General features: G+C 43.1%; 1 protein-coding gene across 5 annotated transcripts; it reads left to right on the top strand.

Annotated features, from left to right (window-relative positions):
* The first annotated feature begins 354 nt into the window (after positions 1–354).
* hps3 (HPS3 biogenesis of lysosomal organelles complex 2 subunit 1) lies at positions 355–14,072 on the top strand. 5 transcript variants are annotated; one of them, XM_070961730.1, is made up of 25 exons: positions 355–438; positions 1,123–1,304; positions 1,412–1,483; positions 1,662–1,755; positions 1,991–2,064; positions 2,506–2,718; positions 2,983–3,046; positions 3,797–3,885; positions 4,285–4,399; positions 4,748–4,901; positions 5,005–5,087; positions 5,737–5,911; positions 6,094–6,175; positions 6,436–6,593; positions 6,968–7,069; positions 8,954–9,062; positions 9,217–9,479; positions 9,954–10,131; positions 10,258–10,491; positions 10,890–11,093; positions 11,306–11,509; positions 11,783–11,887; positions 12,301–12,507; positions 12,623–12,710; positions 13,061–14,072. In XM_070961730.1, the coding sequence occupies exons 2-25, from the start codon at positions 1,254–1,256 to the stop codon at positions 13,186–13,188; spliced, it is 3,246 nt and encodes a 1,081-aa protein (XP_070817831.1). In that variant the 5' UTR covers positions 355–438; positions 1,123–1,253; the 3' UTR covers positions 13,189–14,072. The 5 variants fall into 5 exon arrangements, with proteins under 5 accessions (XP_070817831.1, XP_070817832.1, XP_070817829.1 ...); XM_070961731.1 differs by having other exon boundaries at positions 369–655; positions 4,751–4,901; XM_070961728.1 differs by having other exon boundaries at positions 369–655.
* The last annotated feature ends 6,874 nt before the right edge of the window (positions 14,073–20,946 follow it).

The raw sequence follows: 20,946 nt of genomic DNA, 5'->3' as shown, positions 1-20,946 counted from the left end.
TTCTAGCGTTACCTCTCTTCATATACCTGTCTTTGAAATTATCTTTATGTACATCTTTGGTAAAAACAAAACAAAATAAAACAAAACAGCATTGTTATTTGCAGAATGAACTTTTGAATCCGAGTGTTTACACAGCCACAAAATAATTTCAAAATACAGACAAATAAATGTCTTAAAAACAGGAAAATCTAGTCATAACGGAGACAGATCCACTCTTTAGTTGATGACACCTCGATAGCCAATGAGAATATCCAACGCAATACAAGCAGGAATGCGAGCCAATGAAAATTGTGAGAGGGCGGGCGGTTCGTCGCTGTTGTTGTTAGCGGTTCACTTCCTGCCTGTCAGCGTGAAATCAATAAGCTGCAACAGAGAAAACTGAAGTAGGAAGAGAGAAGAAACCGAAGATCTGGCAGGACAGTGCGCACTTTACAAAAGGTCTGTCCCTCATATTCTGTAATGTCTCCATCAACTTTGTCTGCGTGTGAGTCAACCAAGAGGACATATGTCCACCTGAGCTGAATCGGTACACCCCTCTGCTGCTCACAAGACTGCGGCATGTGATATCGATTAGACAAACACCCAAGGGACAACTCCAGCCTTCCTTCAGCTGGTCTTAGACTGCCAGAGATGCAGGGAAAGCTGAATTCACTCAGTAAGTTTTGTTCGATTTTTACCTCCATGTCCGCAGTGTGATAGTGTTTCAGAGGAAGAGACTGAGCTGTGCTCCTTAGAAAGTTTTGACGGATGGTTTCGGTGGACATGATGACCATGCAGGGACGTATTCACTGGTCATTTTACTAAAGAACATTTAAATAGCAGTCCTCACGTTTGAGAAGCTGACATCAGAGAATTTTGACCTTTTGCTTTAAAAAAAAAGGACAGAAGCGATTAATCGATACTCAGAATGTTAATTTTCTGTAGATGATCTTATCATGAATCGGCCAGTGGTTGCAGTTCCATGTTACACGTTAAATTCATGTTTTCAGGTCTTGCATCCCAAATATGAAAAGTCTGAAAATGATATATCCTGTTAATGTAAAGTGTTAGACACCCAGGAGCCTAAATGTGAATTTTAAAAAAAGCAAAGCAAGACATTGCATCTTTCTTTAATGATTTTAGGAGTCCTGCTGGATGAAGCCTCCAGGAAACACAGATAAAGCGGTGGCAACTTTAAATTTCTCAACCAGCTCTAAACAGTGAATTAAATTCCCATCCTGGACTGAATCTGCTCTCCGAGAGGCGAACCAAACATGGTGCACGTCTACAACTGCCATCCTTTCTCCTCTCAGCAGATCGTGCAGGTAAGCGGAGGCTGGCCGACGCTGATTCAAAGCATGGCTGTTTTTTTTTTAAACAAAATCTGTCGAATCAAGTCTTCATTCATCCACCGTCCCTCTCTGTTCGTCAGGTGGAGCAGGAGCCTGGACTGGTCTGCTGTGGAGGTGGAGCGCTGTTTGTGGTGGCGACTGGAGGATGCAAGGTCACCTTACAATACACACATTTTTAAACCATAGTCATCCTGTTTTTGAAAACAACTAGACCCTCATCGCTGATTAAAAAGCCCCCCTAAATGTCTGCAGATTGTGACAATACTTATGAGTCACATTGAAGGTCTGTGCAGAATACTGACTACATTTTGACGTGTAAAATTGATTAAGGTGGAGGCCTACAGTGTGGAGCAGGAGGGCTGCCCTCTCATCTGTCGCTTTGCCACCATGGGCACCGTGAAGAGCATCCAGCACAGCAAGACCGGTAAAAATGCCACCTCGCTTCCTTTGTCAGCCTCTGTCACTGCAACGTCAACTGCACGAGGATCGATGCTCAGCCGCTGCACTTTTTTTTGTCTTTTGTTGTCTCTGTGAGTGGAGCACCCGGTAGCAATAAGTGGTGACAGTGTGAGCTGAAGAGAGAAAGAGACTGATTTTTTTTAAAAAAGAGGAGTTTCTAACATCCTTGCTTTCCTCTCTGCCTTCCCTCTCACATCCAGGAGATTACCTGGTGACCATTGAGGAAAAGAACGGCGCCACCTACCTGAGAGCTTACACCAACTGGCGCTACCAGGTACTCACTGACCAGCTAATCTTTCTCTGAAGTACCTCATGCCATAGTGCTGTGAAGCAGAAATTCATATAAGGCACTGATATGGGTTCAGTGAAGATTTGTGATCTTCACTGAAACCATATGATCACTTTAATGTGATCTTAACTGACAGTCAGGTACTCCATTGCGGCGTTAACATTAAACCTGATTTAAAGTGGTCCTGGTCCGCTGATGGTGTGTGGAAGTATACCACAGACACATGAGCTCTTTGAAAGACCTTTTAAAGCCCAACCGTCTGGTCTGAGACAGGCTTTAAACCTTTTAACAGCAGCTTGATGTCAATCCTTGCACCATCTGGAAGATCATCTATGAATGTCTGTCTGAAGATGAAGCTACTCTTGCCTCCTCTAACCTTCTTCACGCCGTGTATTTTCATGTCGTCATTTCCTGCTCTGTTTTCAGGCGGAGGAGAAGGCCCGCGTCGGGGTGCGTTTGTTGGGCCACCTGCTGCGTGGGGCATCTGTGCGGGGCGGAGTGCAGATGGAGATCATTGAGATCCCTCTGTCAGAGCGTCCCGTCGCTGTGGCTTGTTGCGCCATCACAGGAGACCTTCTGGTCGGCTGTGAGAACACTCTGGTTCTGTTTACTTTGAGGAGACAGAACCAGCAGAGCCTGGTAACAATCCAATAATATTAGTGAGCTGTTTGATCTTGTTGCAGGGGCAGAAGGACGGGATTGCCTGAAATTACCTTTTATGGTTTTATTTCTTAGATTATATGTTTTCCACAACATTAAAACATGACGCATGTTTAAATGAGGCACATTTATTAGAAGTCTTTATCATCAGGTTTAGCTTTCCTGTGCAGCATGTTTCTGTCATTGTCACTTACCTACTGTAAATAGCATAAGCATAATTGTTTCTTTCTCTGGAAAAAACAGCAGACTCAGAGTCAGCAGATCCTTCAGAGCACCTGGCCGAACAGTCAGCAGAGCTCCAGTCAAGGTAACTCAGGGAAATTATGAAAGTAAATGTGAACATATTTTCAGGTAAAGACTGAGTTTGTGGCAAAGCTCAAATGTAGTCTGTAATGTGTAAATTGAAGTCTTCCAGTTGCCACCTGCAAAAGAAGCAAAGAGTATAGAAAATATTCTCCATGAGAGGCACATCAACACTGTGAAACCAAAGGAGCTCAGTCATTATGAATTATTAACATTAATTCTCACCACTGATCATTAGTGTCTTTTTACTAACCTTAAAGGAGCCATATGTAAAAGCATTTTAGTTTAAAACACTGAAAAAATGAACTAAAACTCTTAACAGAATGTGAAGCAATAACAGTTTTGGCACTATGTCAGAGATGTCTGTATTTTATTGCAGAGATATCTACTGAAGTTAGCATGCTAATCAGCTAGCCTTGGCCTGCTGTCTGGTAATACCACTTTGTACCTCAAGAGGCAACAGTGGAGCATCCAGTCTTCTCTTAGTCCAATGAAACCAGCCGTTTAAACACCGACACTCCCCCGCCTCGGTGCTCCAACTTGCCAGTCCAGACAGAGTCAGCTAACAGGACCATTAGCTTCACGGCTAACTGAGCTAAAAAACTAGTGGCAGCTGCAGTTGTTGGCTACTCTGGTGCACCTTTTAAAGGGACAAATACTTTTGTAAACAGTGCATGTACTGTATGAGGAGCGGTGATGGAGGTCAGGGGTTGTCATGAACTTTGGTGACTCTTTCATGGTTCTTTGACTTTAGGTCTGATTTCAAGTTCAAGCCACAATGTTTCCGCCCTGGATTTTGAGCGCTCTGTTATCCTGCATCTACCGAGAATCAATCCTAAACAGGTACTTTCAAATAGTTTTTCACTTTTTTATTATACTCTTCTTTTTGTGGTATTTGGTTTCTATTCCTTAAAGTAAACTATAACTGCTTCATTGAGTTGTTCATACCCAGTCATCATCATCTGTATTAATTGTTCTTTACATTGACATCAGATAATGTTATATGAGTACAAAAATCAGCCCTGTGTCCTAATCGAGTTTTAGCTAATAAATTTTAGCTGAAATTCTCTAAAAAACTGAAATATCTCAGTGATCAGCATTCACAATAATTACAATGGGGTGAAACATAAAATGAGGCAATATCCTAAATGGTTCTTGGTGAATTCACTAATAAAAGACTCATTTGCATTTGTTTCGGTATTTCTAAAGTTCTGTTACCCTAACACCTCCTCTGTCCTCTAGGTGGCGCTGTGTGGGGGATATGTGGCAGTGCAGGCAGAGCTGGAGGTGCTAGTACTGAAATTAGATGCGTCATCTGAGACGAAAACCCCGGACGAGTCATCAGACACTAACATTGGTAAAACACAAACTTTTTTTTTGGTGGCACTGATGCTGTAACCTTCTGAGGCTTCATTATGGCTGAAGTTATGGGATTGTCACCATGTTTATCTCTGTTTCTTTTTTATTATGTAGTTTAAGCCACTGGCACCAAGACAGCCACATAATAAAATACAAATTAAACCTTTAAAATGAAAAACATTTGCATATTCATTGATTAAACATGCGTTAAGATAATTAGTTATCCGCTTTCATATTTTTCCCGTGCAGTTCACTTCACAGCTGACATCAGCTTTAGTGTGGTGCACCACATGAGGGAGTCACTTGTGATGTGTGTGTGTGTCTTTGCGTTTGTGTGTGTGTGCAGCAGATCATCTAGAAGACCACTCTGACTTTCTGGTCCTCCAGAGACACCAGGAGCTCCTCGGCGATCGAGCTAAAGACTGTGACATCCCTGTCAGCATTGAAAAGACCGGGCTGGAGGACAAAGGACAATACACGCTGTCCTATGTTCTCTTCAGGTGTGTGTGTGTTTCTGAGGTCCAGTTTGACCTTCAGATCTTTACAGTGTGAGTAATTGAGCCACGTGAGGTGTATTTAACTCGCGTCGTTCCTCTCTTGCAGGCGTTTCACTCCAGACTTCTTCCAGGGCTGCAGTGTGGAGGAGACTCAGCTGCACTCCTTACAGCTCTACCCGCTATTCACCCGTCAGTACAGCAGACAGTCTGAGACACAGAGGCGCATGTAGAAGCGGCATACGTTGTCATAGGAACTGGGATGTTGGGTTATGTTGAGATTGCGATCTTGGGTGGGCAATACTGTCTGCATCACATCATGATGTTGAAACTGCGATGAGCATTTTTCAGGCCAGCTATAATTGAATTTAAGCCTGCTGAGCTGCCTGCTCTGTTGCTGCAGAGCCCTGCATAAGATTCACTGCAACCCCCGATAATAACGTTTCATCTTCATCTTCAACAGCGTTTTTCTCAAAAAACATTCTGCCAATTTTTACACGTTATCAGTGCACTTTCATATGTGTCAGAATTGTCTTGAATTAAGACAGAATTAGGCTGATGGCTGCACTGGTTCAGTGAAATCACACCTGATGAGAGTATATTCATGAATCATTGGCCTTGATTTGTAAATCACAATCCATGGGTGGCTAAGACCATAGAAAAATGTAGTTTTTTATCTTTAGTGAAAGTTGTTTAGTTTTGGAAATGAGTGAAATCATGTCATATGTTAAGCAAACATTTTAAGGTTTAAGGAGTTTGAACTCCAACATATGATTGAAAGCTGTGGAAAAGGCGTTTCAGTGGACCTACAGGAACATTGTTTGTTCGTCTGCCTCTGCAGGAGCTCAGTCAGCCTCTGTGGAGGAACCGGCATGCGTCTTCTGCTTCTTCTCTCTCCCCACTGTCGGCTACCTGTACAGTCTGAAGGGTGGTGTCGAGCTTCTCTCAGCCTATCAGTATCCAGAGAAGGTCCTGGAGGCGGTGCTAACGGACCATCTGTTGCACGTCATAACCAAGTACGTCTGTCGTCTGACATGCCGCCTTTGGAATTAAAACTAAATGATTCACCTTCACATCAAGTTTCTGTACCAGACTGAAGGACTTAACTCGGATATATTTACGATTGTAGTCTGAAGATTTCTGTTTGACGTGGTGAATTTGACAAGTGTGTGTCTCGGTTTCTGTGTGTTCCCCATAGGAGTGCGTTGCAGTGCTTCACAGTGCGCTGTGCAGCAGTAGCAGCCAGGATTGAAGACCCCTACATCGACACCACCATGAAGGTGACAGTCTGAATTTAACATCTTGCTTTGTGGCTACTTCATTCTCTCCTGTCTCCTGCAGCAGCAGGAACAGGAGACCGTTGTCAGTATGCTACTTCACATGTGCCAAACAGCTGATTTTGGCTGTCCGCAAAAGCACAAACGCCTCTGAGTGTTATGAATATTATTTAAGTATTTGTCTGTTTTTGTGAGTGCACCTGCGTCATTTAATAATCTTACACTGTCTGTCTGTCCGTCTGTGTGTGTGTGTGTGTGTGAAGGCCTGCCCACCCTGCAGCCTGGAGGTGTGTGCGCTCAGGATGCAGCTGTTCATTGGCCTGCGGTCAGTGTGTGTCTACGGCCGTCACGTCATCCTGCTGTCCACCGCCGACACAGAGACACCAGAGGAGACCGAACGCACCACACAGCGCAGAGGCCTGTAGGTCACACACACACTCATGCACTCATGCAGTACACGGACTTAAACTTATGCTCGTACCTTAACACACATGACTGTGACAGCTCATCAGATGCCTTCCTGCCAGTGAATGCTGCCAGAATGCTCTGAAGAGGCCTTTCTCAGCACTGGTGGTGTGTGTGTGTGTGTGTGTGTGTGTGTGTGTGTGTGTGTGTGTGTGTGTGTGTGTGTGTGTGTGTGTGTGTGTGTGTGTGTGTGTGTGTGTGTGTGTGTGTGTGTGTGTGTGTGTGTGTGTGTGTGTGTGCGCATGCTTGTGTGTATGTATGTGTGTGTGTGCGTGTGCAGGAATACATGCATTTACAAACCTGTTAACTGTGTGTGTGTTGTTATTTTAGCGAGTTGAAAGAACACACCATGCTGACTGGTATTTTCCTGGCAGTGGGAATCGATCCCGCAACCACGCCGGCTCTGGAGAGCCTTCTATCACGCCCCTTCCTGTAAGACAAACCCCAACCCCCCCCCAGTGTCTGTTGTCACTTCCAGGCCAAGCTGCAGTGCCCGGAAAGCCTTGAAATACTCACCTTAGCAGATTATTGTTAACCAAATCTTTATGTCAGCCCTTATTTAAAAGGGAAACCTTGATGGTTTGGATTCTGTTTCACCTTTAATGCCACAAAACAAAAATCTCTCAGTTTCTATCGAAGCAACTTATTTGTGTTTTCTTGCATTTGTCACTAAAGCACTATTCCTAGCTGCAAGCAAACAGCCTGAAGTGGAATACAGTATGAGGTTTTCACTAACTAATGATACATGACTGCCTTTTGAGGAAAAAGTGCAGCATGTGAAGGTATTTCTTCAGACCTTGAGCCTAACCCTTCTCAGCGGCATAAATGTACTGCTGCATTAAAAAAAGGGAGGGAATAAAAGCATGAGGTACTTGCCCCTGCTGCCTTGATTCAACATGAATCATCAAATATTATTAAATTACATTAAATTAGAAGTGAGTTTGAAGTTTGATGTGCCAAATTTTTTGTACCAGCAGCCAAATCTGTCCCTCATTCTTTGCATTTGATAGAATATGAAGCATCCATCGTCTGCAAATGCTGCCAGCAATTTTTCTTGTTTTTATTGCAACAGGCTCCAGGCAGTGACTTCAGACAGCAACATGCTGATAATGTGAATATCTTTGCGCCTGGTCTGAAAGTGACAGCACTTCCTTTTAGTTCCTAAACCTAGCCAACCATAACCTACCTAACTGCCTCCAGTGTGTGTGCCTTTCTGCTCACAAACTAATTGTCTTTGCACAGAAAAAGTGTTGGATTTTACACGGCTAACGTCATAATCCAGGACATGTTTTGGAAACTGCGTCCGCGTGTTTCTTTTTTCTATACACTATATATATATACTGTTAGAAAGTTTGGATTCACCTGTCACACTGATGTTTTTCTTCTTTCCTTCAGTAATGGCTCTTTAACACAGATAAAAATAGTATGTCTCAGACACAATGTATTGCTTGCATTTGAAACAGTTTTGGTCCCAAAAGAAGAAGAATTAAATGGATGCTTTTTGGCTATAAATATTTTGGAAACTGCTTTTTCTTTGGGCCAGGCTTTTGGCCCAGAAATCCAGACATGGCTGACACCCTCTTTGGATGGTTCAGGGTTTGATTATAAATGTGCCCAGCTGAGCAGGGCTTGCTCGAAAGCAAGCTGAAGAGTGACGACAAAACGCACATTTTCATCATCTGCGCTGCCTGTTTCTATTAAAAACCCAAATCGATCTACAGGTTTGAGGTCACATGCCGTGATGAGTGTGAGCAGCTGCCATGCACACACAAATACACACACAAATAGATAAGTCATCACGGCATGAGTCACAGGGGTCACAGGTTGCCTTTTTACAGTTCACTAACAGCTCACTAACGGTTTGTGTGGTCATGTATAATGTCGTGGTATGTTTCAGTATTAGCCAGTTGATGTGCCGTGGGGGTCATGTATGATGGTGATGCAGACAGTATTGCCCGCCCAGTATGAAACCATCTCTGGTTAAATGGTTTCTAATGCATTTCCAATGTCATGACACAGGCTGTTTGTGTATGTCTTCAGTGTATTATCAGTATCAAAAACAGCCGGTTACACATAAAAACCTGCCCACAATAGCAACAAAAAGTGAAAAAACTGAAGGTAAATAAACAGCAGAGAACAGTTGTTGTTGACATTTATTGGAGTTAATAGTCATTATTTCCTTATAGCTATAGTTACGTGACAGCATGGTCAGAGTTGGAGATTAGCCATTAGATTAAACCTAAACTCTGTGCATTTAGCTCATCTCTCTGTTTGATTCTACTTTTGGTTATGTCTCTGTGTGACCTCTGACCCCAGGAGCAGGAAGTGGACAATCTCATCTCCCAGAGAAACCAGCACAGCGGGCCACGGATGGAATCTCTATGTGGTCGACACCGTCTCCCCCCTCTCTCTTTACCAAGAGATGGTAACACACACACACACACACACACACACACACACACACACACACACACACACACACACACACACACACACACACACACACACAGCCCATTCATTGTGTGTTTCTTGCATTTATATGTACAGTTATTAATGATGATCATGAACTTGTGTGTCAGGTTGAATACAGTCAGCGGTACTCAGAGACAAACCCGCAGGCCCAAAGCCTTCGGCACCTCCTCAGCGAGGCTCACCTCCTCCTCCGTGCCTCCGTACTCCAAACACCAGAGCAGCAGCAGAGCCTCCAGGGTGACCCCGCAGCATCTCTGCAGACAGATGCAGACAAACCAGCTGAGGAACAGACGGCAGTAAAGACAGACAATCAGGAGCTGGAGGAGGCGCTGAGGCAGAACTGTGCACAGCTGGGAGACAGTTTCAGCAGGTAAAACACACACACATGCACTAAAGGACAAACATGACTGAATACTTTAGAAATACCCTACTCATCTTTTAACTTTCAACCAGATAGATCCACTGCTTTTAGCCCATTCAGCCCATAATTGTTAATGTAAGAGCAGCATGATGAGCATATCGGCGACATTTACAGCTTGTTCTTTGGTCTACGATGGATTAAATTCAGTCGTACAATCCCCTGAAATTACTCAACCTATGCTCATTTTTTGCATACTCTTAATATAAATAAATAAATAAATAAATAAATAAATAAACATATATATATATATATATATCCTACAATGATTTAAAACAGAGAAAAGCAGCAAGCGGTCACATTGAGAAGCCGAAAAGAATGCTTGGTATTTTTTCTTCATAAATGATTGATCGATGATCAGAGTTGCTGCTGTTGATCGACTGAAAGCTGTCTCAGCACTGATTGGATTCTTTCCTGCTCTGTAAGGGGCAGTCAGAAGGACTGCCACCTGGCTTTGCCGTACTACAGGATGTCTGGCCTGTCAGTCACAGAGGTCATGGCCAGGAACCGCCCACTTCCCAGCAGCCCTCACACCTACGGCCCCGGCTTCCTGTTTTACCTGAAGCACTACCTGTTAGAAGAAACAGAGCAGAGCCTCAGTCAGGTACACACAAACATGCTGCTGCTGCTGCTGCTGCTGCTGCTGCTGCTGCTGCTGCTGCTCAGTGCGTCAGCTTGTTGTGATGGGAGGCTTTTACAAACAGGTATTAAGAGATCTATCTTTCTGCAGGAAGCAGCCGATGGGGTCATAGACATTTTCAGCCAATCAGAGCCCTCGCAGCTCGTCAGCGTGTGTGCCAGCCCGCCCATGATAAACGTCAGTCCTGCCCGGACGCTGCAAATCTTACAACATCTGGAGGACAGTGCTGGCGTCTCGGTTCCACTGACAATCACCATGGCAACCATGACGCTGCTTTTGGGCGACCTGTCACAGTACACACAGCTGATGGAAAGACATGCTGAGGTCAGAGGGGACAGGGGATATGTATGTGTGAGTGTGTGTGTGTGTGTGTGTGTTTAGGATTTTTTAAGTGAAACTGAAAGCTCGGCTTTGTTCTGCATTTGTCTTACATAGTCGGTCAGTAATCCAGTTCTACATGTTAACATCTTTAGCTAGATTATCAAATACTGTGCGTTATTCTACCTGTCGAAGGTGTGAGACCAGCTCCCTGATGTCCATTGATGATGACATTATTTCCTGGGTGCCACAATCATACATTTTTAGACCTGATCCTGCTTTTTTGCTAGGTCTCCTAAAACAACCATGACTGTATTGGGGCAACTTCGTGCAGCTTTTGTGTTACAGTCACCCTCCTTTGGCCGTTTCTCCCTTTTTGACACACACTGTTTGTGTGTGTTCAGATGGTGCTGGTGTACGGGTTCATCGAGGAGTCGCGGCTGTTGCTGCACGGCGGAGGTGGAGGCGGATGCCAGCACACGCACGTCCGTCCCACAGCGTTGACTCGCCAGTTGGCGAAGACCCAACCAGGACTCCTGGTGGCTGCCATGGTGGCTTTACACGAAAACAACAAAGTTCAGCTGGAACAGGCTGATCACGTGTTCAAGGTGTGTGCGTGTGCGTCTGTGTGCGGCCATGTACTACTCATGTTGTGGGGACATATATCTGCTTACACAGTCACATTGTGGGGACAAAATGCCCCACAATGTAAATTGTGAAATTTTAGGGTGTAGACTGGGTAAGTTTCCAGGAAATTAATGTAAGTCTATGTAATGTCCCCAAAAATTGTGTGTGTGTGTGTGTGTGTGTGTGTGTGTAGGAGCTGTGCTGTGAGAACTGCTTACAGGTGGATTTCTGGGAGGCGATGCTCATGGCCTCCTCACAGGAAGCTGTCATCCAGGAACTTCTGTTCCGAGTGGTGTCCGTCTACATCGACCGACTGACAAACGCAAACTCAGATACACACCCCGTCTGTACACACACACCTCCAAGACGCAGGCCACTGAAGAGCGCTGATGATCTGGTAGAGTAGCTGAAAATGATTGCTGTTGTCTTAGTTTAGAAGAAATTTTGTCAGTTTTTTTTTTTTTTGTTAATTAGCAACATGCTTTTCTCCTCACACATAGTAAATATTTAATCATGCAGGAGGCAAGCAGAACCAATTTAAAAGTCAGTCACACAAGCTTTTCTAAATAACAATAATAATTATAACAATCTTTGTGCAAAAACCTTTTGTTTTTTCCAGAAATCAATTCCTCCACACATCAAGAGGCCTTCATGTTTGTGTGTGTTTCAGATCAACTCATGCTCCCATTACGGTGCTCTGTACCCATGGCTCACTGTTCTCAGTCCAGCTCACTCTACTAGCTCCCAACATCAGGAGGCGCTACACAAACTGCAGGTAATTTGCCACAAATAAGAACTAACGGACAGCATTATTTGTTTGACCCAAATGCAGTCTTCAGGTGAGCCATGTGACTTTTGCTAAACAATGAGCAGTGTGACCACATGGGACAATTATAGCATAATGGTAAATGCTTCAAGGTTGCAGAACAGTAGGAGGGCTGGAGCTACTGTTGAGGATATAGTGATCGTGTCCTCAGTATTTTTGTTCTGTGAATTTCAGGAAGTGAAGTACACTTTAAATTATTTAATCTAAAGTTACACATTTTCAAGATGGGTATCAATATTTTTAGACTCAGTATCTTTAAATTGAACATTTATTTGCACATGAATTCAACTTTTCAAGATTGTGTTATCTCATCTGTTCAGTGACAAAGTGTCCCCCTCTCATCTGTGTGTCCATGCCTCCAGTCTCTCCTGTGTGGTCCGTCTCTGTCTGTGGACTCCGTCGTGCCTCTGCTGGAGCGTCTGTCAGAGGAAACCCTATGGGGCTTCAGCCTGCACCTCCTCTGTGCCACCAGAAGGGGGCAGTACGACAGCAGCATTGAAAAGCTGCTGGACCGATGTCCTCAGGCCATCATAGCCTACGCCAATCACCACTTACAAGACAAACATATGGTGAGTGCTGAGCAATAGCTGGAGCGGTGAAGTGTGTAATCTCTTCACTCTGTGTCAAGTTCCCGTTTTATTCTCAAAATAATCTCACCCAGTCTGTCTTGTCTCATCTGTGCAGGCGTTGTGGTGGCAGAAGCTGCTCCCTGAGCTTTGTAACAGGACGAGAGATGCCGCAGACAACAGCATCCTATTGGCTGCTCTCAGAGGTAGAAAACCACCAGCCCTTACATCAAATATTTTTACTTCAAATATTAAATATTTAAATTGATTAGTTGAATACATAGAATGTGATGAATTATAATAAATAAGAAATCTCAGAATCTATCCATTATATGTAGAAATGCAAAGCAATGGACTACAAATGAGCAATTTACAGCTTTGTACAATTGAGTAAATCAGATCAAAGTTGCATTGTGGGTAATGTAGGCACCATGTTTTGACAAGGAAGGGGAATGCATGGAAGATGATACCTCAGGTTCTGCAGTATCGTTCTGATAGGTTTTTTTTGTGTCCATTGGATGCCTGGGTTTAATGCGACTGATTTCCATGCCAACAGAGACGCTGGTTGTTGTTTCCATGGAGACAAGCCCCACAGAGTTTCTGGAGCTGATACCTGACGACGGCACCGCTTTGTATTTCCTGCCTCACCTGTTGGCATGCAGCCAGAGACACCTGTTGGCCTGACACACACACACACACACACACACACACACACACACACACACACACACACACACACACACACACACACACACACACACACACACTCACTCACACACACACACACACACACACACACATACACACACACACACACACACACACACACACACACACACACACACACACATACACACACACACACACACACACACACACACACACACACACACACACACACACACACTTGAATAGACAAAGACAAGCTTGTCCATCCATCTTAAATGAATGTCTGTTTCACATTCATTCATCCAGACTGATGCAGGACATAACTGCAGTCTACTGTCGGTAACTGAACTGCTGCACTGGAGCAGTTGGGAGTTCAGTCATTTGCTCAAAAGACCCTCAACAGAGGTGTTTGAGGATGATTCAACCTGGCAACATTCACAAGATAATCCTGGCTCTCCAATCAAAGTGCTGCGACCAGCACTTTGTTTGTCCTCAGACAGTCATGCACAGGTTTTGCATGTCGATGATGGCACAGTACCTTTTGAGTATTATGGACAGTTAATCACTCGGGTGATGTATTCTTTGTTTTCTTCAGCTGACAAAGAAGACATCGGAAAGAATAGGACATGCATGATGCACAAGATCAGACTGCAGAGTGTAGGGCAGGTCATGCACAGCAGATATGAATCAGAAAATGGTTCAAGGCTCCCCTTCAGGTTTATGTTCCTTTAGTTGTTTGTACATGGATAGTGTTTTATATTCCTGAGTTTTGTTCGCCATTTACATTGTAATATGTTGCAATTTTTGTAACATTATAAAATGCTTGTATCTCCATACTGTCACAGCTGCAGAGAAACATTTCATAATTTGCTCCATACTGTATGTGGTGATAAAAGCTTAAATGTCAATATGAGAAGTTATTTTTATTTCTTGCAGTTAATAGCCCTGCAATCCTAAAACCAGGAAGTTGGTTCAAAGCACTTGATAGCTGTGGTGTCCATCACCAAAATTCTGTCCTCAATCAGAAAGAAACAAAGAAAGAAAGGAAAAAAAACATTTGAAAGCTGTTGAATCAAAACATTTGATTAGATCAGCATTTACATTATGCAGCAAACATCTGGGCAGATAACAGTTGGTTGGTTTCTGTTTCATTTATACTGTCACTGTTGAGGGAAAACCTTTTATCTCTAAGATGTCAGATTCTTTTCAGGGAGACAAAAAATGTCCTCATCCCTACAACAGGAAATAAAGGATATTATAAAGATACCTAAAAGATATTTTAGCCAACATGCAACCAGCCAGTCACCAAAACTGATTAGATTACTCACACAACCCTGCTGCCTTTCAACTTTTTACTTTTAATTAAAGAAAACTTTGAAAACTCTCATTCATACCTTTGATATTTCATCTGGTTTATGTCAAAAAGTTAGTAAAGAATAGGTGATTATACTGATTCCAGATCACTTAGTTTGTGGTTTGCCAGAGCTTCACCAGAGAAATAAGGCATGACTTCAAACAGACACTTTTCAGTTCCACCCAGAAAAACCTGATAAGAGTGTAGATCACTGTTGTGTTGTATCTCAATCTCAGTTATTTTGTTTTTACTTTGGGACCAAATAACTGAACTAGTGTTAATGGATCAATTAGAAGTGACTCCGTCATGAGGACAGTGATGAAACGGGTCACAAAGGATGTGTGAAGAGGGACTGATTGATGACATTACCTGGCCTTCATGAGCCACCTTTTCACTACCAGAGCTATTTCACACAGCTCTCGACCAATGAGGGCTTCAAAATGGTCCACAGAACCAATCATAGCCCAACAGCACAACTCTGAGCCAATCAGAGCTTTAGACTCTGATAGAGCTCAGCTTGAGGTAATGAGAGTTCAGCTGTTCAGATGTTTGGAAGGCCACCAGCACCTAAGGAATATTTGGAGGTTCAGCTGTTTGGGGGTAAGCTAGAGAAGAAATTGAAAGCAGTACGTGGAATAAAAACAAAGAGGGACAAGAGATCAAGGAGTTAAAAAAGAAATAAGGCAAAATAAAGGGAAAGCAGCTAGAGCAAGGACAGGAATCTAAGACAAAAAGCACAGACAGGACTTGAATAAAGGCACAGTGAAAAAGATTATTCTGTCAAGGAGTTTAACAATCAAGAAGAGTAATCAAATAAGAACTACAGGAGATATTAAAGTTGTATCAGAGAGGATGAAGAGCAAAAGGAAGGCAGTGTTGCTGGGCATCACAGAAAACATCGAGATGGAGCTGCTGTCTTTAGAGGAGCCCTGCGTGGTGATCGAGGAGAAGGAAGAAGAATACAGCCCCTATCAGGTGCGTCTTAAATATAAATCTGAATAAGACAAAGAAAGAAAGCTGTGGTGATCCTCAGACTGCATGTAATGCCTTCGTTTGCTCAATACACACTTCAAATAGCACGTTCTGCAGGTAAAAGCCTAAAATATGACCCCTCAGACTGAATATGAAAAATATTTCTCCTGTTTGCTGTAACTGAATGTGTCGTTTAGCACATATTATGGTTTCCATGTACAGTTGGGGTCATGTGATCTCTTAGGAATGGTTCAATGGTTGAGATTAGATTCTGCTGATTTCTTTACAAATGAATCACTGTAAAGATCATGTGACTGGTCCACATGGACTATCACCCTGTGATCACCCTGTGATAGTCCGTGTGGCAACTTACATTGCTGATGTTACTGTATCAACATTATCTTTTGATTAAACCTCATACTGAAAGTTACATAAAAAGGATCAATTCACCTAAAAATCACAAAAAACAGGTTTTCTCACTTGTATGATTGTTAAACTATACAGATGTTTTGGGGTTTATTTGCCCAGATTTTGAGAAGATTCTGCTACTACACAAACACAATGGAAGTTCTTTTTTATTTATTTATTGTTTGCTGTACAGCTGAAGACTGTCTACAAGGAGGTCTGCTTACCTCCTTGACCAGATTACTTGACCAGAACTCAGACAAGAAACAAACACAGTCATGCACAGTCAATAGTTCGCTTTGATAGAAACGGTTTGGCTTTGCAATAAACAAAATATGTTGCAATCAGTCACTATGCCATGCCATCCTTCCAGCACTGTAAACATCCTCCTCCTTTTCTTGAACCCAGAGACACCTGGAACATCCTCTGGTCCCTGACTGTGTGGAGGAACCAGAGCTGCAGGTTCAGACCCAACCAAGGCAGCAGGCCAAGCCCAAAACGGAGCCTCCCACCGAGGAAGAGGCCAAGCACTGCCTGCCTGTCCCAGGATTCATGGAGGAAGATATTGAGATAGAAATGGAGGTTAGTGAATATTTGGACAGGGATGTAAGTATAGTAAGTAACTAAACTGATAGTTGTAATGCAAAAGAGAATCCACACATAATACTGTGGAAAGAAATGCAAACGTAAGTGTGAAGTACTAACAGTGCTGAGCAGCTGTTCAGGAGCTCTTTGTGGAGGTTTGCTTGTTTGCATGTGATATCTGCATTTTTCAACATCTAAGCAGGTCATTTTCTGTCTTTCCTCCACTCCGTGCAGGTGTTTCCACCCCTCAGAGTGTCTGAGAGTGTGCTTGTGGAGATCAAGTCAGATGATCCTTCCATCATGATTCCCGTACGTCTCGTCAGCTTTTATTTTACCTGATCAGAAAATTGCCTTCCAGCTGGGTGATGTGTGCAAACATGGAGCCTGAAACCATTTAATCTGGTTAAATGATGACCGCTGGAACCACTGGGCCTCTGTGTATCTCACTAATATAAGTGGTTACATAGAAATTTATCAGGTTTAGTGTATTGGCTGAAACAGCTTTGTCATGTATTAATTCTGAGCAAATGGGCAAATGGGAATCCAAAAAAAAAAAAAAAATTGCACACATTTTTTTTATCTGAGCATCAGTTTGAACCCAAAGTGGTTCATTTTAGAAAGAGAGAGAGAGAGGCTGGGACCTCCTATACACATGTTTGGAATTTTTATTTCAGAAATTATTTAACAATCACAATAATCAAATATGTAAATTGTCTGTTGATCGACTAATCTGCAAATAACTTCAGCTGCAATGTTTTGTTTTGTTACATGCTGGAAACAGTTGATTCCTGCAACGCCTGCAGCTGTCTGCAACAAGTCTGAAGTGAAGATCCTTGTGCAATAGGAGGAAGTGTGTCTCATCTCTCTGTCTTGTCTGTCCACTGACTTCATCTTGTCTGTTGTACTGGGTGTTTCAGGCATCCACAAACACGGTCAGCTGTCTCAAATGGAAGCGACTGACTCCACAGAAGACAGGACTGGTGGTCAAAGATGTGGTCTGTCTACCCAGAGGACACTACCTGGCACAGCTGGAGAGGTGAGAGCTGTTATTGGTATATTATTGTTATGATTATTGGTATGAAATTGGTTCTCTTAAAATAATAATTATTATTATTTTAAAATAATAAGAGTCATCCTTTAACCTTTTCTCCAGTACCACCATTCATACTCCTCAGAGGATGAACCCCCTCCAATCTGGAAATGCGTTCACGCAGTCACATTCATGCTCACTTAAGCAGCTTGTGTGTTCTTTCTAAAGAAATTCTGATATATTTACACAATTCCAGTTTGAAACCATGGTCCCTAGTGATTATGCAGGTGACATAATCCTAAATTGCTGATGTCTACAGGCATTAAGCGATGTAACAAAAAGTCCATCTGCTCTCCCAGATGCAGTTTTCCACGAGGTAAAGAACAAGCAGCTCTAGCGGCCATGGGATTGACTGCTCGCATCACCATTGACTATGGTTGGTCGGCCAATCAGATGCAGAGTCGGTTAGTGATGCTCTTCCGCCGGCACTTTGTAAAGCAGACAGGACAGCGGTTCTCCTTCACATATCTACAGGTGTGTGTGTGTGTGCACGCGTGTGTGCGTATGTGACTGTGTGTGTAGTGCATTTCTATCCTCATGAGAGCCAGTTGGACTTCATTGTGTGCATATGTTACTGCTTCTTTCTTTCTTTGGAGGTCTATTTTGCTTTATTTTAATTTTTTGTTCACGACATAATTCTTTTATAGTTTTGATGTCGTCAGTATTGATGTACAATGTATAATGGTGTGTGTGTGTGTGGTTTCCAGTGTGTGCAGGGCTCCAGGGTGCCGTTTGTCCCAGACACCCCTGCAGAGGGCTGGACTGGAGAGCAGGTACTCAGGATCGCAGGACACGGTGCTTTGTACATCCTCAGCCACCAGGACTACCCACAGGTGAGCCACAGCAGCTCTGCGTTTTCTGTTTTAAGCTTGATTTCACTGTTGCCGTGTTGATGATGGAGGCTTTTGTCTGTGTGCTTTTTCATATTATGTCACTCGTTGCTCCATCAAAGTCTTCCTCTATAATTTCATCCCATTCAAAGAGTCAAATAAATATCAATAGGAGGAGTATTTGGTTTCTCTTTATTCTAACTTTGACACGTTTCTTCCACAGTGCGTAAAGTTAAAATACTATTCTCTGTCTCAACAGGCAGAACCTGAGCAGTCAGCAGGCGAGACACCTGTGGTAGACAGGTAAGAAAGCATCGGCTGTTCCTGCAACAACTCATTTAAAAATGCTAAACCATATAACTGAGTGGCCTGAATGTTACTGTGTTGTCTCATGAAAGGAAGCAGTTCTGTCTGGAGGTTAGCACAGAGAGCTTTCTGGACAATGACAGTCAGCTCGGAAGACAAACTGGGCCTCATGGTGGCAGCGCTACAGAGGAGGTGAGTTAACTTCACTTACAGCCGACAAGAAAAAGAACAAATACAGCAACTTTTTGACCAGACTTTCATCTTTAAAGTATTTGATTGATCCAAGGAAGTCAGGGATTGTTTAGAGGACAGCGGGGACGCCATTTCCTCTCTGTCTCTGGTTAAACCTGTCTCTGTGATGTGCAGCTCAGCTCCGACCTGGACACCATCCTGAGACAGTTCAGACAGGAGAACACGGATCGAGATGTGGAAACCCAGATCCATGTGAGCAGGAGAGACCTGCTCCACAGTGCTCTGAAGGAGGTGAGAAGGCCAGGCTTCTGCTTCAGGACTACACCCACCATCTCCTTCAGCGGGGAGGAGAGCGACAGCCACGGGGGACCTCTCAGAGAGTTCTTCAGGTTAGGATGATTCACCTCATATTCCTCCTGAAGTGCATGTGCTGTATTTGTGCTTGTGAGTTCAATCATGCTTCCTAACTTGACTGTGAAACATAACCAGAGCTGTTAGCGCTCTCCTCTGTGCTCCTGCTGTATCTGGAGGAATGATATAATATAATATAATGATATAAGTTTTTAAGTGTTCTGCACCAGATCACTAAAGCATCATCTGATAATATGTGAATTCCTGACAAAAAATATTTTAATTTCTTCTCACACAGACTGACTTTGCTGGAGCTGCAGGAGAGTTGTGTGTTTGAGGGATTTCCGGGGCGTCTATTCTTGACCTATGACCTCACAGCTCTTGAAGACAGAAAGTATTATGAAGCAGGTGTTCTGATTGGCTGGTCTCTGGCTCAGGGCGGACCTGGACCTCGTTGCCTACACCCCGCACTGTACCAGGTTGTGTGCATGCTTCTCTTTGTTTCTTTGATTCCACGTTTCATGTTATTTCTGCATATATATGTAAGTCATATCGACTTTCTATGGAGACAGTCAAACAGATGGCAAAGCTTGCTGCACTACCGCAACATGGACAGAAAATGATTAATGTAGGTTTAACATCTTTTTTGAATGTATGGATAATATATAATATCAAACATAATGTGTTGACTCATTGTATTATATTCTGTTGTCACAGTTGATGTGTGGCCAGAATCCATCTTTGGAGGACTTTAGCTGGACTGACATTGTTGATGCTGAAACACAGATCCGACTGCAACAGGTAACACACACACACACTCACACTCACACACACACACACCTGCACACTTAACTAATGAAATTAAAGAACTAGATGGAATGTACTTCAGAATCCTGTGATTAATTTGATTCACTTTGTGTATCATTATAGTTTGTTTTAATACAAAACTATAAACCACGATCTATAAAACATAACATGGTTCTGCAAAGTTCAGAAAAGCATGGAATGGTGTGTGCCATGGTCTGTGCCTTAAACTGGTCATTTAAATCTCTGTTAATGTCTTTTCCACATTTTTGTTTTTAATGGTCACTGTTTGTGTTCAGTAGAGACGAACTGAACACAAATAGAACTGCTGAACTGGTTTTCTTCCAGCAGGGGACCTTTGTGAGGACTCATTTCATCTTTCTCTCTCCCTTGTTTTCTGTCACCTCCACCATCAAATGGACCAAAACTTTATTGTGTACAGTAAAGTGAACAGACACACAAATAGCCCTCCTCTGCTCCTCTTACAGCTGCACAGCTGTACTGATGTGAAGCTTCTGTCTCTCAGTCTGTGTGACTGGGTGTCGAGCTGTGGGATCCCTGGAATCTATTCAGCCCAGTCTGATGAAATACCAGCCATCTATGTCCGCCTGGTCAAACATTACATCTACCACAGGTAGGACACACACACACACACACACACACACACACACACACACACACACACACACACACACACACACACACACACACACACATTTGTATACACAGTATTCATATGTTTATTTATGAAAGTACTGCAGTCCTTTATGGCTGCTGCCAGTTCAGCTACCCTGAAAATGATCAGCGCTGTCTCTTTCTTCAGTCCTTCTTACACACAAACATTCAAATCACCAAGGAGCATCTGAGCTAGTGAGGCAATGAAA

This window comes from Chaetodon trifascialis, chromosome 4 (genome assembly GCF_039877785.1).
Source record: "Chaetodon trifascialis isolate fChaTrf1 chromosome 4, fChaTrf1.hap1, whole genome shotgun sequence".
NCBI classification, from domain to species: Eukaryota; Metazoa; Chordata; class Actinopteri; order Chaetodontiformes; family Chaetodontidae; genus Chaetodon; species Chaetodon trifascialis.
Note: the sequence above shows the minus strand (reverse complement) of the source record. Positions and strands in the feature narration are given on the sequence as shown.

What these genes read in the sequence shown, in the direction of transcription:
- hps3 (XM_070961730.1), top strand. Translation starts at nt 1,254, where the DNA reads ATGGTGCACGTCTACAACTGCCATCCTTTCTCCTCTCAGCAGATCGTG. An exon ending in CATCCAGCACAGCAAGACCG is followed by an intron (nt 1,756 to 1,990) that starts GTAAAAATGCCA and finishes TCTCACATCCAG; the next exon opens with GAGATTACCTGGTGACCATT. An exon ending in CTGTTGCACGTCATAACCAA is followed by an intron (nt 5,912 to 6,093) that starts GTACGTCTGTCG and finishes TGTTCCCCATAG; the next exon opens with GAGTGCGTTGCAGTGCTTCA.